The sequence below is a fragment of the Lithobates pipiens genome, unplaced genomic scaffold, assembly GCF_037356315.1.
Source record: "Lithobates pipiens isolate NorthernLeopardFrog02 unplaced genomic scaffold, aLitPip1_a1.2 Scaffold_1, whole genome shotgun sequence".
Lineage (NCBI taxonomy): Eukaryota > Metazoa > Chordata > Amphibia > Anura > Ranidae > Lithobates > Lithobates pipiens.
Window position 1 is genome coordinate 172,545,956 of NW_027507685.1, and position 15,317 is coordinate 172,561,272.

Below are 15,317 nucleotides of genomic sequence, written 5' to 3' on the forward strand. Positions count from 1 at the left end.
ATCACTGGTCAAGTCAGTGACTAGTAGGTGGCTGGGGTGCACATAGTCTGTGGCCTAGAGCAGCAAGGTCCTTTGCCCTGGAGGAGAGAGACCCAGCGTGGAGGAACTGTCTGTCCTCCTAGGCCATATAGTTGGAGTGCAGGAGGTTAATCGTGGTCCCAGCTCTAGGGGGGGAGACTGCTGAAGCAACAGTCTGTAGTAAAGTCTGCTGAGGATCTGGCCGGGGAGGCATACAGTGCAGGATCTGACTGATACTGGAAGGAGGCATCCATGTATACAGGCACACAGTGAGTAAAGGCCTGAGTGAGATCCTGAAGCGACTGTTGCTGTTTTGTTCTCTTTTGTGAAAGAGGTCTACACTGAAGAGGTTAATCCTTGCTAGAGAGTGTCCTCAGTTATCCCAAGTTCACACTGATATGAATGAAATCATATGATCTCATTCCAGCATGTCAGTCCCGACTTCGGGGGGGTGTTTCAGAGACATCTGTGCGGAAATCGCACCCCGAAGTCGCTGAACGTACTACAGAAATACTTTTGGGAATCAGTGTGGTGCCACAAATGTGGCATCGCACCGATTTGGATGGTACCATTGCTGGCAATTGCCGCTGATTTGGCATGCAATTTGACACATCAAATCGCATGCCAAATCGCTCCAATTTGAACCAGGACTTAAATTTACACTAGAAATAACATATATGAAAGGGAGCTGGGGGACCTCTGATTTAGCTTGTCTGGCTCACACAATTATATTCCAACTTTTGCCGGTTCCGGGGTTGCGGTGTATTTTTTGAATCAGGGTAAGCACCGCCGTATTAGACCAAGCATATTGAGATTATGTATGATCATGTAAAAAATATTTTTTCAATATATTCTGACGTGTACGATATTGTGTATTGATGTTTTTCTTTTAAAAAATTTTTTTCTTTTTATGTTATTGTTAGTTGCACATTCCCCTGAAGAAGCTCAGTGCGAAACATGTTGGGAGGAAGTGCGATCACTTTATCACCAAACATTTTCGGGATCCCCAAAACCCAATAGCTATGTACCCTCTGCACATTTTTTGTATCTGTTATTAATGTGTATACAATCTATTTTTAATACATTGAAATAAAACTCCATGAATTTTTATATTTTTGCTATTACTTTCTTATAAGCCGCACCGTTGAAAAATCCCCTGTTGCATTCCCCTTCCCCCTTCCCATTCATATATGTTATTTCTAGAATTATTAGGGGATGAGGTGCCTATAGTATCAAGGTGTCACTGGGAATTTTGGACCAAATAATTTCTATTAAATTTACACTAGTTTTGTAGAATCCGAAGGTTCACTCAATTCCCCATCCAAGTTCTTCAAACAATAAACCCCAAAAATGATCTTCTGACCAGTTATTGTGTGCACCTGGGACAAACAGTAAAATCAGCTTAGGGTCTGCACTACACTTGCATTCATACAACTGGAAAAAGCATTGATATCTCAGCACCTCTTAAATGTGTTTTTCTGGAATTTTCTGCAATTCCCAGCAGATTTCCTCTTATTACTGCACTGTTATTGCCCATGTGGCTATAGCAGGCACACGTTCCCACATGCAGCCCAACTTTCTTTTGTGCAAGGAAGCTGATGGAAAAGTCTATCTCAGTTGCACCATCACAGTAACAGTTAAAGTGGAAGTAAACCCTTCTATCGTTTTCAGTCAAGGAAGCCACCATCTTGGCCTCTAATAATTCTTCAACTGCCATAATGCTGCACATGTGATCAGTTATGACACCAGCTATTGGATGTGTAGAAACAGAACGAAACTCTGGACAGCCGCACTCTGGATTGTGTAAAAATTAGATGCCTTTATTTCTTCAAAAGGCAAGTGCAAAACTCCGTTGAACAAAACATCACAGCAAAAAGGGAACAAAAAAGGATTTTTGAACAAAATTGCTAACGCGTTTCACGCTACAAACAGCGCTTACTCATAGCTGCACCTGGAACCCCCATCAACTTGGAGAGCCAGCAGCCTGTCAGTGGTTTTGACTTGGAGCGGTGAAATCTCTGTTTGTTTTGTCAACTTTCTCGATCTTTTTGCACCAGCTATTGGATGGTTTGAAAGATTGGTTGAGAGCACAACCAATGTGAACGTTAGCATTTCCGGCATGCCGGGAATGTAAGGGTTTTTTTAAACTGGGTTTACTCCTGCTTTAACCACCTTCAGCTGCCTAAGCTAGTTGGTTATATTTGAACAACCCATCTATAGAAACTGTTTGGTGTATAGTACCGGGATTCTGCTGACAACTGAAGATAACCAGCTGAAGCATAGTTGTGCCTTTTCTGGCCAAAGAAGGGTTCTGGAAAGACTTCTTACCTGCACCTCCTGAATGATGCTCTTGAACTGGGATGATCGCTCTGTCCATGTGTTCACAAGCTCCATGGCTCTGTCAAAGTTTTTCACATACTCGCCATACATCTTGAGGAAGGGAGCTAGCTTTTGCAGGATGTCCCCAATCCGAGGATTGGAATCCCTGAAGGGAATAAACAAGGTATTTATTCAAATATAATATCACAGTACAACTGTCTCTACTACAGAAACCACCATTTATTACACAGTGCTATAATTTAAAAGCCAGTGTAGATTTTTATGGAGTGTGACAGTTTTATCCTAGTGTTTGTTAACCTAAAAAAAAGTAATATAGAGATCCTGTTCCCTTAAAGCACATTAAACAACACAGTTCTTGTGCTGTCTAACCTGCCCCTCTCTAAACTGTGAAAAACCTGGCTGATCCTGCCACTTGCTGTGTCCCCCTCTGTGCTGACCACGATAATCAGGACTGATGAACCCTGACCACCATGGTCAGTGTACATCCCTTCGTCATTGGCAGCTGTCCTCTGTCCCCTTCACCCCCTCCCTCCCTGCCTGTCACCTCTGTGTTCTGTGGCTCTGTCTTTGTCTTTTATAAAAGACTTATACAGTGTGGTAAGCCTGAGTATTATAGAACGGCTGGCAGTGCTTTACATATTTGGGTTTGCAAACACTTTAACATGTACTTCCACTCAGTGTTAATTTTGACTTAGTTTTAGTCAAAGTCTTGACTAAAATGCCATGTTAGTTTTAGTCGTATTTTCATAAACTAAAATAGTTTAGTTGTCGGAATTCCATCAGAGCTTTTTCCGACCAAAATTTTGATCGTGTGTACGCAGCATAACTCCATAAATATTTCAGGAACTCCACTGATGAGATCTCTAATGCCGCGTACATACGAGCGGAATGTCTGACAGAAAAAGTCAGACAGAATATTTTCATCATATATTCCGATCGTGTGTATGCCTCATCGGATTTTTTTGGGTGAAAATTCTGATGGACCTAGAAATAGAACATGTTTTAAATATTTCCGACTGAACCAATTCCTATCAAGAAAACCGCACGTCTGTATGCTGTTCCGACAGACCAAAAACGACGCATGCTCTGAAGCAAGTATGAGACGGAGGCTATTGAACTTCCTTTTTCTAGTCCCGTCGTACATGTTGTACATCACCATGTTCGGACTTTGGTGTGATCGTGTATACGTAAGACAGTTTCAGCGGAACTCCGTTGGAAAAACCTTCAGAGTTTATTCCGTTGGGAAAACCGGACATGCATACGCGGCATTAGCTGGAGTAGCTAGCTTCTACCATTTGCCTGAAACCATTATGAAGGATTTATTCTCTTTATTGGGGATTTCTACACATTTATATTTAAAAAACAGGATTTTTAAAACAGCTTACCTGTAAAATCCTTTTTTTTTATTTACATCAGGGGACACAGAGCCATATTAATTACTGTGTGGGTTATATCGGACCGACAGGTGCTTGACACTGGCATGCCCCTAAGGCGTGCACTCCCCTATACAACCCCTCCCATTACTGGGAGTCCTCAGTTTTGTAGCCAAGCAATACAAGTGTATACCAAGAAGGAAGGAACCTCTGTGCCCCCTGATGTACATCAAAGAAAAGGATTTTACAGGTAAGCCATTTTAAAAATCCTATTTTCTTTTCTTACATCAGGGGACACAGTGCCATAGTAATCACTATGTGGGATGTCCCTTAGCAATGGCAACTGAAGGGGGAAGACATAACAAAAAACAGGAGGCCAGAGGACTCGCACCCAAAGGCAATATCCTTATGACCTTTAATATTGATAAAATCTGATAAAGGTATAAACCGAAGTTCAAGTTGCGGCCTTACAGATCTGAGCCATAGAGGCCTGATGATGCACCTTCCAAGAGGCACTAATTGCCCTGGATGAGTGTGCTCTAACATGAGACAGAAGAATGTTCTTCTTTAAGCTGAAGCTTGAACAATCACTTGACAAACCCATTTGTAAAATAGTGGATCTTGACGCTGCCTGTCCACATCTTGGACCCTCTGGCAGTACAAACAAAACCTGTGTTTTGCGAACCTGAGCAGTGGCCCTTAAATAGGCTATGATTGCTCTTACTACATCAAGAGAATGCAGTGCCTTCTCTTTCCTAAAATAAGGCTCTGGAGAGAAAGAAGGAAGAATATCTTGGTTTAAACGAAAACCTGTTACCACTTTTATGAAAGCACATGAAACCACTTCATCCTTATGCATGATGAAATAGGGCTCTTACAAGACAAACCTGCTAGGGCCAGACGTACTGCCCGAAACTTCCACAAAAGTTGATAGGCAAGGTCCTCTAACCTGGACCATCTCCCCTGGACAGAATCCTCTTCCAGGGCTGTTCCCCAGCCTATAAGGCTAGTATCTGTTGTTAACATCCTCCAGGATAAATATTTTCCCTTTTGCTGGATAACAACCACCGATTTAGGCTTTGACTTATGTTAGGAGCCATGCGTATTGGAAACAAACAAGGCCTGAATCTTTTTTATTCCAGACCGACATGATGGTGTCTTGAAGCAGCTTTAGAGTAAAAACTACGCATAAGGGATGGCCTTGAAGGAGGCCTCCATTTCCCCTAAAAATCTCCTGCACAGCCGAATGAAGGAATTTTCCTTTGTTTTGGTAAGTTGAATTAGTCCTACAATGGAACTGATTTTTGTCTGGGGAAGAATACCTTCTTCTGTATGGTATCTATAACCAGGGCTCCAAGACCTTCGGGGAAACCTTCAGGAACCGAGGAACCTCGGGTTACCCACAATCCTGGACCTGCAACAGCACCCTGCCAGTAAAAACTTCATGGCCTTACTACCAGAAGTACTGGATCCCAGGGCCCAGCTCTCTAAGAGAAACGTTCGCAAGCAAAACCTTGTTTCTTCAGACACGAGGCCCGGGTACCATTCATTTAGCCCATGAAAAGACATCAGAACGGATTCGGTCAGCATGGCTAGCCCTCATCAAGGATTACTACCCGTGGAGCTCAGCACAGCACATCTTTACTCGTGACCAACACCTTAGACACTGGCAAAAAAGATGAGGACTCCCAGTAATGGGAGGGGTTATATAGGGGAGTACATGCCTTAGGGGCGTGCCAGTGTCCAGCACCTGTCGGTCCGATATAACCCACATAGTAATTACTATGGCTCTGTGTCCCCTGATGTAAGAAAATAAATAATATATTATAATATAAAATATAAGTAGGTGCACTCCACTGGATTATTTTTGTGCTGATTTATATAGACTGCATCTTATTTAGGGTATGCAGTGGCTACACAGTATATAGCAATCATTACAGTGATTGTAGATGGAGTCTACTCTCGTTGCTACTGGACTATGTGAAAAGCTGAAGAGTCAGATACTCTTGCAAGGAGATTTTGTCCATGGCGTCTAATGCCCCGTACATACGATCAGACTTTCCGACAGAAAAACTGTGGATTTTCGGTCGCACAAATGTTGGCCAAAAATTACGAACGTGGTGATGTACAAGACCTCCAGCCAACCAATAAAAAGGAAGTTCAATAGTCATGCGCCACCCTTTGGGCTTTCTGCTAATGTTGTGTTTAGTGAGCATTGATTTCAAGCATGCGTAGACTTTTGTGCAACGGACTTGTGTACACACGATCGGAAAGTCCAACAACAAAATTTGTGGGCGAAAATTTGAGAACCTGCTAGCCAAAATTTGTTGGCGGAAAGTCCGACATCAAATGTTTGATGGAGCATACACATGGTTGGACTTTCTGCCAACAAGCTCAAATCCAACATTTGTTATCGGAAAATAGGATCGTGGGTACGGGGCATAAGAGAAATTTGAGAACACATCAGATAAATAAAATAGCTAGTGCTCACTCCTACCTAAAATATCAATGTTGGACAAACTGGTTGAGTAAAAGTCCTGTTAAATGAACTGTTCATTGAAGCCTATACTTTGAAAGGTCACACCATTGTGTGTATGCAGATTTATAAAGCTTACCACTCTTGCATGCGCTTTTCCAGCTCTGGCAGGAGGAACTGTTGATGGAAGCAATATATGGAACAGATGTTGGAGAAAATTCCCATAACTACTTCAATAGGGAACGAACCCTTTGTTCCAGCTTCCTCTATGAGCCGAGCGCAGAACACCTGCGAAATGAAAAAAAGACGTGTATAAAAATCCATACAGGCATTGAGGCAGTCTTTTCAAAATTTTTTGGATTTAAATGTGAAAGAGATCACCTCGATGTAAGTTATCTCCTCAATTTGTAGTGATATTTAGGAAACTTTATTCTTATTCTTATTTGTGGATTGTAATTATGTATGAACATAAGGACAGCCATATTTCCTAAATAAAATTTGACATTACAATTCCCATGTTCTTATTTCAAATGTGTCACTGCCTTCCAGCTTTGCAGTGCTACACAATGGTTGTGCGTGACCTAATTCTAGCATTGCAGTGTTGCCCAATACTTGAGTGACCTCCTTCTGGCTTTTCAGTGCAACCCAGTGGCTATGCAAATGCAGACATAGTACCGTGTAGTCTTAATTAAAGAGAGATCAGCTGGGGCCCTGTTTAATTTAAATTCTTAAACCAGCTGAAGGCCACAAAGAAGGAGTTCAAGAGCCACATGTGGCCCAAAAAAAAAAGTCTTCATTGCCTGAACAACTAAAAACCTCAAAACAACTCACTGAAAATAGACTATACGTTCCTTTAAAGCAGTTGTTCTTACCTGCAAGGCAAAGGCATGATGTGCTGGTATGCATCGCATTATGTGAAACTTACCTCAAAACTAAGCCTTCCAGCGATGCAATGTCATTGCTGGAGATGGCATCCATCTTCACCCGGTCTTCCTTTTGGGTTTGCAGACTCCGCCTCTGTGACTGGCCGGAGCAGTAATGATATCACTCCCGCTGGTCACAACACACGGCTCTGAAGAAACATCATGGGTGGACATTTCTTCAGAGCGCATGCGGCAGTGATTTCAGTGTATGTTTAGGAGATATTTACATTGCCTAGAGGTAAGCCTTATTATAGGCTTACGTATAGGCATACCTCCCAACTTTTTGAGATGGGAGCGAGTGACACCAATTAGCAAAAGTATGTAGACATAAGACACACCCCCTGCCACGCCACCTTAAAAGGAGAATTATACAAAAAAGTATTAGTTAAACCCACAAATGTTTTATTTTACCACTACTATTCCTTTATGTTGGCTCTTGAAGTTTACCAATGCAGCAATTTAGTAATTGGATGAAAGGTTTAGCTACGGGAAACACTTTTTGAAAGATAAATAGTGCTTTTTATTTACAATTATGGATCAGACCAAAAATGAGGGACAAATGAGGAGGAATGAGGGACAGAGGGACATTGCTCCAAATCAGGGACAGTCCCTCAAAATCAGGGACAGTTGGGAGCTATGCCTATAGGTAAAACTTAACGCGGACCTTCAGTCGTTTTTTTTCTCGTTCAAAGGTTTTTATTGAAAGTTCAACATATAGTAACAAGTATAATGCATCAATTAAAGGTATTTTAGTAGTTGCATGCAAAATAAAGAATCAGGTTAAGGTATTGTATTAATATAACACACAGATGGTAAAATAAATGTTAGATAAGTTCCCTTCCCTATTTATCAAAATGATACAGAGTTTTCAGACAATATTAGCTTACATTAATATTTAGAGGATCATTACTTCAGTCATTTTTTTAACTTTCCATCTATTAAATCTTCTGCCCTTGTTATTTTAACTTTGGACAGTAAAACTTTTTTTTTTTTCTGCCAGTAAATACCTTATACAGCCCACTTCCTGTTTGTCTGGTCATTAGCCTAGGCTTATCATGCACAGCTCTCTCTCTCTAAGGCCGCGTACACACGCGCGGACTGTTGGCCCAACTTTGTCCGTCCAACAGTTTGAGCGAACAGTCCGCTCAAACTTAGCATGGACGGACATGGCCACACACGACGAACGAACAGTTTGCTGAAACCGTGCGCGATGACGTGAACGGTACGTACGACGGGACGCAAAATACGACGTCCTATACACTGCATTATAACTTTCGGCTTGCGCGGAACTTAGTTTGACGAACAAGCCTACACACGGGCGGACTGTTCGTTGAAACAAGGTTTCAGCGGACAGTTTTTCGGAATTTCCGTAAAACCTTGTCCGTCCAACTGTCCGCTGAAACTGTCCGCTGAAAGCCCACACACGAGCGGACTGTCCGCCCAAACACTGTTCAGCGGACAAGGTTGGGCCAACAGTCCGCGCGTGTGTACGCGGCCTTACTCTTGTGAGAGTTTGCCAGGAAGGGAGGGGGGGATGAGTCATAAGAGGGCCAATGAGAGCTGCAGGGCTGCAGGGGTGGAGGTGTGTGTCTGTGTAAATCCAGGAAGTGAACAGGAAGCAGCTTCAGCTGCCCACAGTTAAAATGGATGCAGCCAGACTCAGTGGAGGGAGATTTCTGCAGCATATTTGGCAAGTACAGAATCACAGTATATATAAAATAATATGCAAAGTGGTTGGAGGGAAGCTTCAGAATGGCAAAGATGTTTTTATTACAAATTATGTGAGCAGACTGCAGTTCTTCTTTAACCAGTTGCCGACCGCCGCACGCCGATATACGTCGGCAGAATGGCACGGGCAGGCATAAGGACTTACATGTACGTCCCTTGCCTCCCGCGGGTCGGGGGCCCGATCGGGCCCCCGCCCGGTGCCTGCGGCGGTCGGTTTTCGTCCGGGAGCGATCCGGGACGAGGGGGCGGCCATTCATTCATGGCCACCCCCTCGCGATCGCTCCCGACGAATAGAAATCCCCGGTGACATCACTTCCTCTCCTGTAATGTAAACACAGGAGAGGAAGTGATGTATTCTCTCCTCCGTGTCGGTATTTTTCGTTCCGACACGGAGGAGAGCGGATCGGTGAGTTGCACCAACACTCTACACACACAGTAGAACATGCCAGGCACACTCACACCCCCCCTTTACCCCCCGATCACCCCCCCAATTACCCCTGCCCCCCAGTCACAGTGACACCAATGTCATTTTTTTTTTTGCATTGGTGTCATTTGTGACTGTAATAACTGTTAGGGCAGTTAGAGTTAGCCCCCTTTAGTTCTAATGTACCCCCCTAACCCCCCCAATAAAGGTTTAACCCCGTGATCACCCCCCGTCGCCAGTGTCACTAAGGCTGGGTTCACATTGCAGCGGTTTATGAGAACGAATGTGATTCGCACCGCACTGCAGTGCAAATCACATCCGATCTCTGTGCGATTCGAGTTCAGCCATTCGCCGCACCCGCCACACCCGCCGCACCCGCCGCAAATTCGCACGGGACCCGTTTTTTGGCCCGCAGCAGAATCGGATCGCATGGGTGTTCACACCATGCGATCCGAGTTTGCAGATCGCACTGCGATATGCGAACTGATCTGGGGGTGTCAGTAACATTTCACTGACACTCCCAGCAGTTCGCATAGGGCAGTGTGAACTGCCGCCGGGAGGCATGCGATGCGGGAACCCGCCGCGGATTCGCGGCGTTTCCGCATCGCTCCAGTGTGAACCCAGCCTAATAAGCGATCATTTTTCTGATCGCCGTATTAGTGTCACAGGTGACGCTAGTTAGGCAGGTAGGTATTTAGGTTCGCCGCAGCTTTTTATAGCGCCAGGGACCCCCATATACTACCGCATAAAGCCCCCTGATTGCCCCCTAGTTAACCCTTTCACCAGTGATCACCATATAACTGTTACAGGTGACGCTGGTTGGTTAGTTATTTTTTATAGTTTCAGGGCACCCGCCATTTATTACCTAATAAAGGTTTAACCCCCTGATCACCCGGCGGGTGTCATTTGTGACTAATAACTGTTAGGGCAGTTAGGGTTAGCCCCCTTTAGTTCTAAGGTACCCCCCTAACCCCCCCAATAAAGGTTTAACCCCGTGATCACCCCCGTCGCCAGTGTCACTAAGGCTGGGTTCACATTGCAGCGGTTTATGAGAACGGATGTGATTCGCACCGCACTGCAGTGCAAATCACATCCGATCTCTGTGCGATTCGAGTTCAGCCATTCGCCGCACCCGCCGCAAATTCGCACGGGACCCGTTTTTTGGCCCGCAGCAGAATCGGATCGCATGGGTGTTCACACCATGCGATCCGAGTTTGCAGATCGCACTGCGATATGCGAACTGATCTGGGGGTGTCAGTAACATTTCACTGACACTCCCAGCAGTTCGCATAGGGCAGTGTGAACTGCCGCCGGGAGGCATGCGATGCGGGAACCCGCCGCGCATTCGTGGCGTTCCCGCATCGCTCCAGTGTGAACCCAGCCTAATAAGCGATCGTTTTTCTGATCGCTGTATTAGTGTCACAGGTGACGCTAGTTAGGCAGGTAGGTATTTAGGTTCGCTGCAGCTTTTTATAGCGCCAGGGACCCCCATATACTACCGCATAAAGCCCCCTGATTGCCCCCTAGTTAACCCTTTCACCAGTGATCACCATATAACTGTTACAGGTGACGCTGGTTGGTTAGTTATTTTTTTATAGTTTCAGGGCACCCGCCATTTATTACCTAGTCTCACTAGTGTACCCCTAAATTTAGGGGTGTCTACTTTCCAAAATGGGGTCATTTGGGGGGGGTTTGTGCCATCTTGGCATTTTATGGCCTTCAAAACTGTAACGCCCTTAGAAAGCCTGAAGGCGGTGCTTGGTTTTCGGGGCCCCGTACGCGGCTCGGCTCCCAAAAAGTCCCACATATGTGGTATCCCCGTACTCAGGAGAAGCAGCAGAATTTATTTTGGGGTGTCATTTCACATATGCCCATGGCATGCGTGAGCAATATATCATTTAGTGACAACTTTGTGAAAAAAAAAAAAAAAAGTTTGTAATTTTCCCGCAACTTGTGGCAAAATATAAAATATTCCATGGACTCAACATGCCTCTCAGCAAATAGCTTGGGGTGTCTACTTTCTAAAATGGGGTCATTTGTGGGGGTTTTGTGCCATCTTGGCATTTTATGGCCTTCAAAACTGTAATAGGTAGTGAGAAGTGAACTCAAAAATTTACGCCCTTAGAAAGCCTGAAGGCGGTGCTTGGTTTTCGGGGCCCCGTACGCGGCTAGGCTCCCAAAAAGTCCCACATATGTGGTATCCCCGTACTCAGGAGAAGCAGCAGAATTTATTTTGGGGTGTCATTTCACATATGCCCATGGCATGCATGAGCAATATATCATTTAGTGACAACTTTGTTAAAAAAAAAAAAAAAAAAAAAAAGTTTGTAATTTTCCCGCAACTTGTGGCAAAATATAAAATATTCCATGAACTCAACATGCCTCTCAGCAAATAGCTTGGGGTGTCTACTTTCTAAAATGGGGTCATTTGTGGGGGTTTTGTGCCATCTTGGCATTTTATGGCCTTCAAAACTGTAATAGGTAGTGAGAAGTGAACTCAAAAATTTACGCCCTTAGAAAGCCTGAAGGCGGTGCTTGGTTTTCGGGGCCCCGTACGCGGCTAGGCTCCCAAAAAGTCCCACATATGTGGTATCCCCGTACTCAGGAGAAGCAGCAGAATTTATTTTGGGGTGTCATTTCACATACGCCCATAGCATGTGTGAGCAATATATCATTTAGTGACAACTTTGTGTAAAAAAAAAAAAAAATTTTTTTTTTTGTCATTATTCAATCGCTTGAGGCAAAAAAATAAAATATTCAATGGGCTCAACATGCCTCTTATCAATTTCCTTAGGGGGTCTACTTTCCAAAATGGGGTCATTTGGGGGGGTTTTGTACTGCCCTGCCATTTTAGCACCTCAAGAAATGAGATAGGCAGTCGTAAACTAAAAGCTGCGTAAATTCCAGAAAACGTACCTTAGTTTGTAGATGTGACAACTTTTGCGCAAACCAATAAATATACAATTATTGACTTTTTTTTTACCAAAGACATGTGGCTGAATACATTTTGGCCTAAATGTATGACTAAAATTGAGTTTATTGGATTTTTCTAATAACAAAAAGTAGAAAATATCATTTTTTTTCAAAATTTGCGGTCTTTTTACGTTTATATCGCAAAAAATAAAAATCGCAGAGGCAATCAAATACCATCAAAAGAAAGCTCTATTTGTGGGAAGAAAAGGACGCAAATTTTGTTTGGGTACAACATTGCATGACCGCGCAATTACCAGTTAAAGCAGCGCAGTGCCAAAGTGTAAAAAGACCTCTGGTCATTTACCAGCAAAATGGTCCGGTCTGAAAGTGGTTAAAGGCCACTATTAAGTCTCACAGGAAAAATGCTGCTTCTGGCCTTTCCTACGCCAGTCCTCTGCGCCTACAGCGCTCGCTTGCCCGCAGTACATTGCAGGCAGGCGGTCTGCAAGTTGTTAAAGTGGTTGTAACCCCTGAGTGAAGTGACTGGCCTCAGGTCATACACAGAGATGAAACAAATCCTCCTACATAAATTGTACCTGTCTATCTGCACTCTTCTCTACATCTCTTCAAAGCCTAGAATTAAAAAAAAAGCTTGTCTGAGAGTTAAACAAAGGTGGTGGTGAGCTGATGTTACACTCTGCAAAGCTCAGTGAGGAGAGGTCTGAGAGCTAATTGGAGGGAAGGGACACACACCCCTCCACACAGCACATAGGAACAGAGGCTGTCAATCTTCTGGAGGTCCCTCCCCTGTCACCTTTTTTCTTTTGGTGTCCGGAAAACTTGTCAGAAGTGATTCATGCTGATAGCAGAGGAACAAAGCAACGGAAAGAAATGTAATTTAGTGCTCCTAATTGAGACAAGTACACACTAAAGAGGGATGTGCTTTGTTCATATTTCATGTCTGAGGTTTACAACCACTTTAAGAGCCTTAGTTCAATCTCTATTGCCAGCTGAACTGCACAGTCATATTTAAACACATTGTGCATCTACTATAACAGGAAAGTAGAGGTAACACTATGAAAGCGGAGGTTATACTGTAAGTACAATACCTATCTGACTGCTTACTTATTTATTTAACTGTATTTGGGCTTTAAAGAAAAAAAATATATATTCTCCATAGAACAATTTTCTCACCTGGTCCAGGAGATGTAAGCGGGACACATAGGCTTTCTCAGTCTGCAGCAGCTCGTTAGCGATGTTATATACTTTCTGGCGTGCTGTGAACTGTAAAAAGAATTACATGGGATTCAAATGACTGACAATATGAAACACAAAAGACACAATCATGTTACTATAACAATAAAGAGCTACTAAACACAATTTACAGAAATATTAATAATATTTAGGAACAGGCATATAACCATTTCAGATGTTTATCAATGTTCTTTTTTTTTTTTAAATGTACACTAATGTACAGAATAGCTCCACAACTGCATATGGTAAAACTGTATACAGGATTCTCACCAATATATATATATGTGTGTAATGAGGAGCTGGGCCAGCACAGTTACCAGGCACTCCCAGAGGAGGAGAGGGCTCTTACATGCAGGGATGGTGGCAGTGCTATGGAGTTGACTCCTTCTGGAGTGGTTGAATTTCTTAGCAAGTGAATAACCAATAACTTATTTAACCTTTTTTCCACTTGCATAATACATATGTGTTGCAGCAAAAGGGTTGGCTTTATTGCTCACACGCCGCACATATATGTTACTGGGTGGCCAATGTTTCTGTGCACCAAGGTTTTGGGTCATATTAAAGTCATAATCATATATAGTGGCAGGCAGATGAGAGTTATGAGGGGAAAATCTCATTTTGACAGATTAAGAAATCCATTTACCAAATTTTACCAACATTATGATTAGCATGACCAGAAGTGTCTGCCTGTGCCACTGCATCCACCTCCTGCATTGAAATAAACTGTCTATGGTGGGATCGGCAGGGCTCTGATTGATGAATCATGCTGGCAGGTCTGGGTGCCAGCTAATATCTGTGAACAGTCCTTGAACTCATCACCACCACTGAGCAGTTGTTACCAGACCTTTGATTACCCAAAGTGTGATTACTCAGAATGATATTTTATTCTGAAACATGTCCACATCCCCCGGTTGCTGGAGCTGGTTGTGTGGGCTGAATAAGGTCACTTTCTGGCCTGGACATGATCCAGCAAATTTTGCATTCCAGTATCCGCTCTTCAGTTATGTCAACTGATATGGTGCTGGCTCTCTGCAGCAAAGAGTGGAAAATAAGTTAAATGGAGCTCCAGATAGAATGTGGACGGGGTTAATACCCTGGTCAGGTTTTGTTCTTTGTGTTTTTATTAGGAAGCTTTTCTGTCATTTCCCAGAACAGGAAGTGATGATCAATCTTTCCAGTGGGGTCACAGACAGCAATAAAAACCTGGACAAAAATCCATCTTGCACCTTCACCTTGAGGAGGGCGCACGGGCAACGGTAATACCGTGAAAATCCAAATACAAAAAAGGGCCAGAACAACGGTTTGTAAAGATCTCATATCTTATTAACTCACACAAAAGAGAATATAAAAACCACCAGCCCTTTGGAGACACATCCTCCTTTCTGAAGGTGACCGCCCACCTTGGGTCTATGGTTCCCTTTCTTAGGTTGACAGACTGTCAGGGCTCAAACAACAGCAGAAGGGCTCTAGGACCCAGCAGCACATCACATGGGCCTTTATAAGGAAGTGTAATGCCGCGTACACACGATCGGACTTTTTTCGAGGGACTAGGTCAGACAGACTTTCGACTGAGTTCTGACAGAGTTCTGACGGACTTTCCGAATGAACGGACTTGGCCACACACAATCACACCAAAGTCAGACGGATTCGAACGTGATGACGTACGACCGGACTAGAATAAGGAAGTTCATAGCCAGTAGCCAATAGCTGCCCTAGCGTCGGTTTTTGTCCGTCGGACTAGCATACACACGAGCGGATTTCTCGGTAGGAACTGGGTCCGGCGGAGTTCCGGCGGAAAAATTTGAAACATGTTCCATTTCTAAAGTCTGTCGGATTTTTACAAATCTAAAGTCTGCTGCAGCCCACAC

At 43.7% G+C, this 15,317-nt stretch overlaps 1 protein-coding gene across 2 annotated transcripts in view; it reads right to left on the bottom strand.

Moving 5' to 3' along the window:
• Window positions 1–15,317, bottom strand: part of FGD1 (FYVE, RhoGEF and PH domain containing 1) — a 276,522-nt gene that overhangs the window by 43,714 nt on the left and 217,491 nt on the right. For both annotated transcript variants that reach the window (XM_077478897.1, XM_077478898.1), the window contains exons 5-7: window positions 13,390–13,479; window positions 6,347–6,495; window positions 2,347–2,503 (exon numbers count right to left, since the gene is read on the bottom strand). In XM_077478897.1, the coding sequence (XP_077335023.1) occupies window positions 2,347–2,503; window positions 6,347–6,495; window positions 13,390–13,479 (396 nt within the window). The remainder of the gene's footprint in view (window positions 1–2,346; window positions 2,504–6,346; window positions 6,496–13,389; window positions 13,480–15,317) is intronic.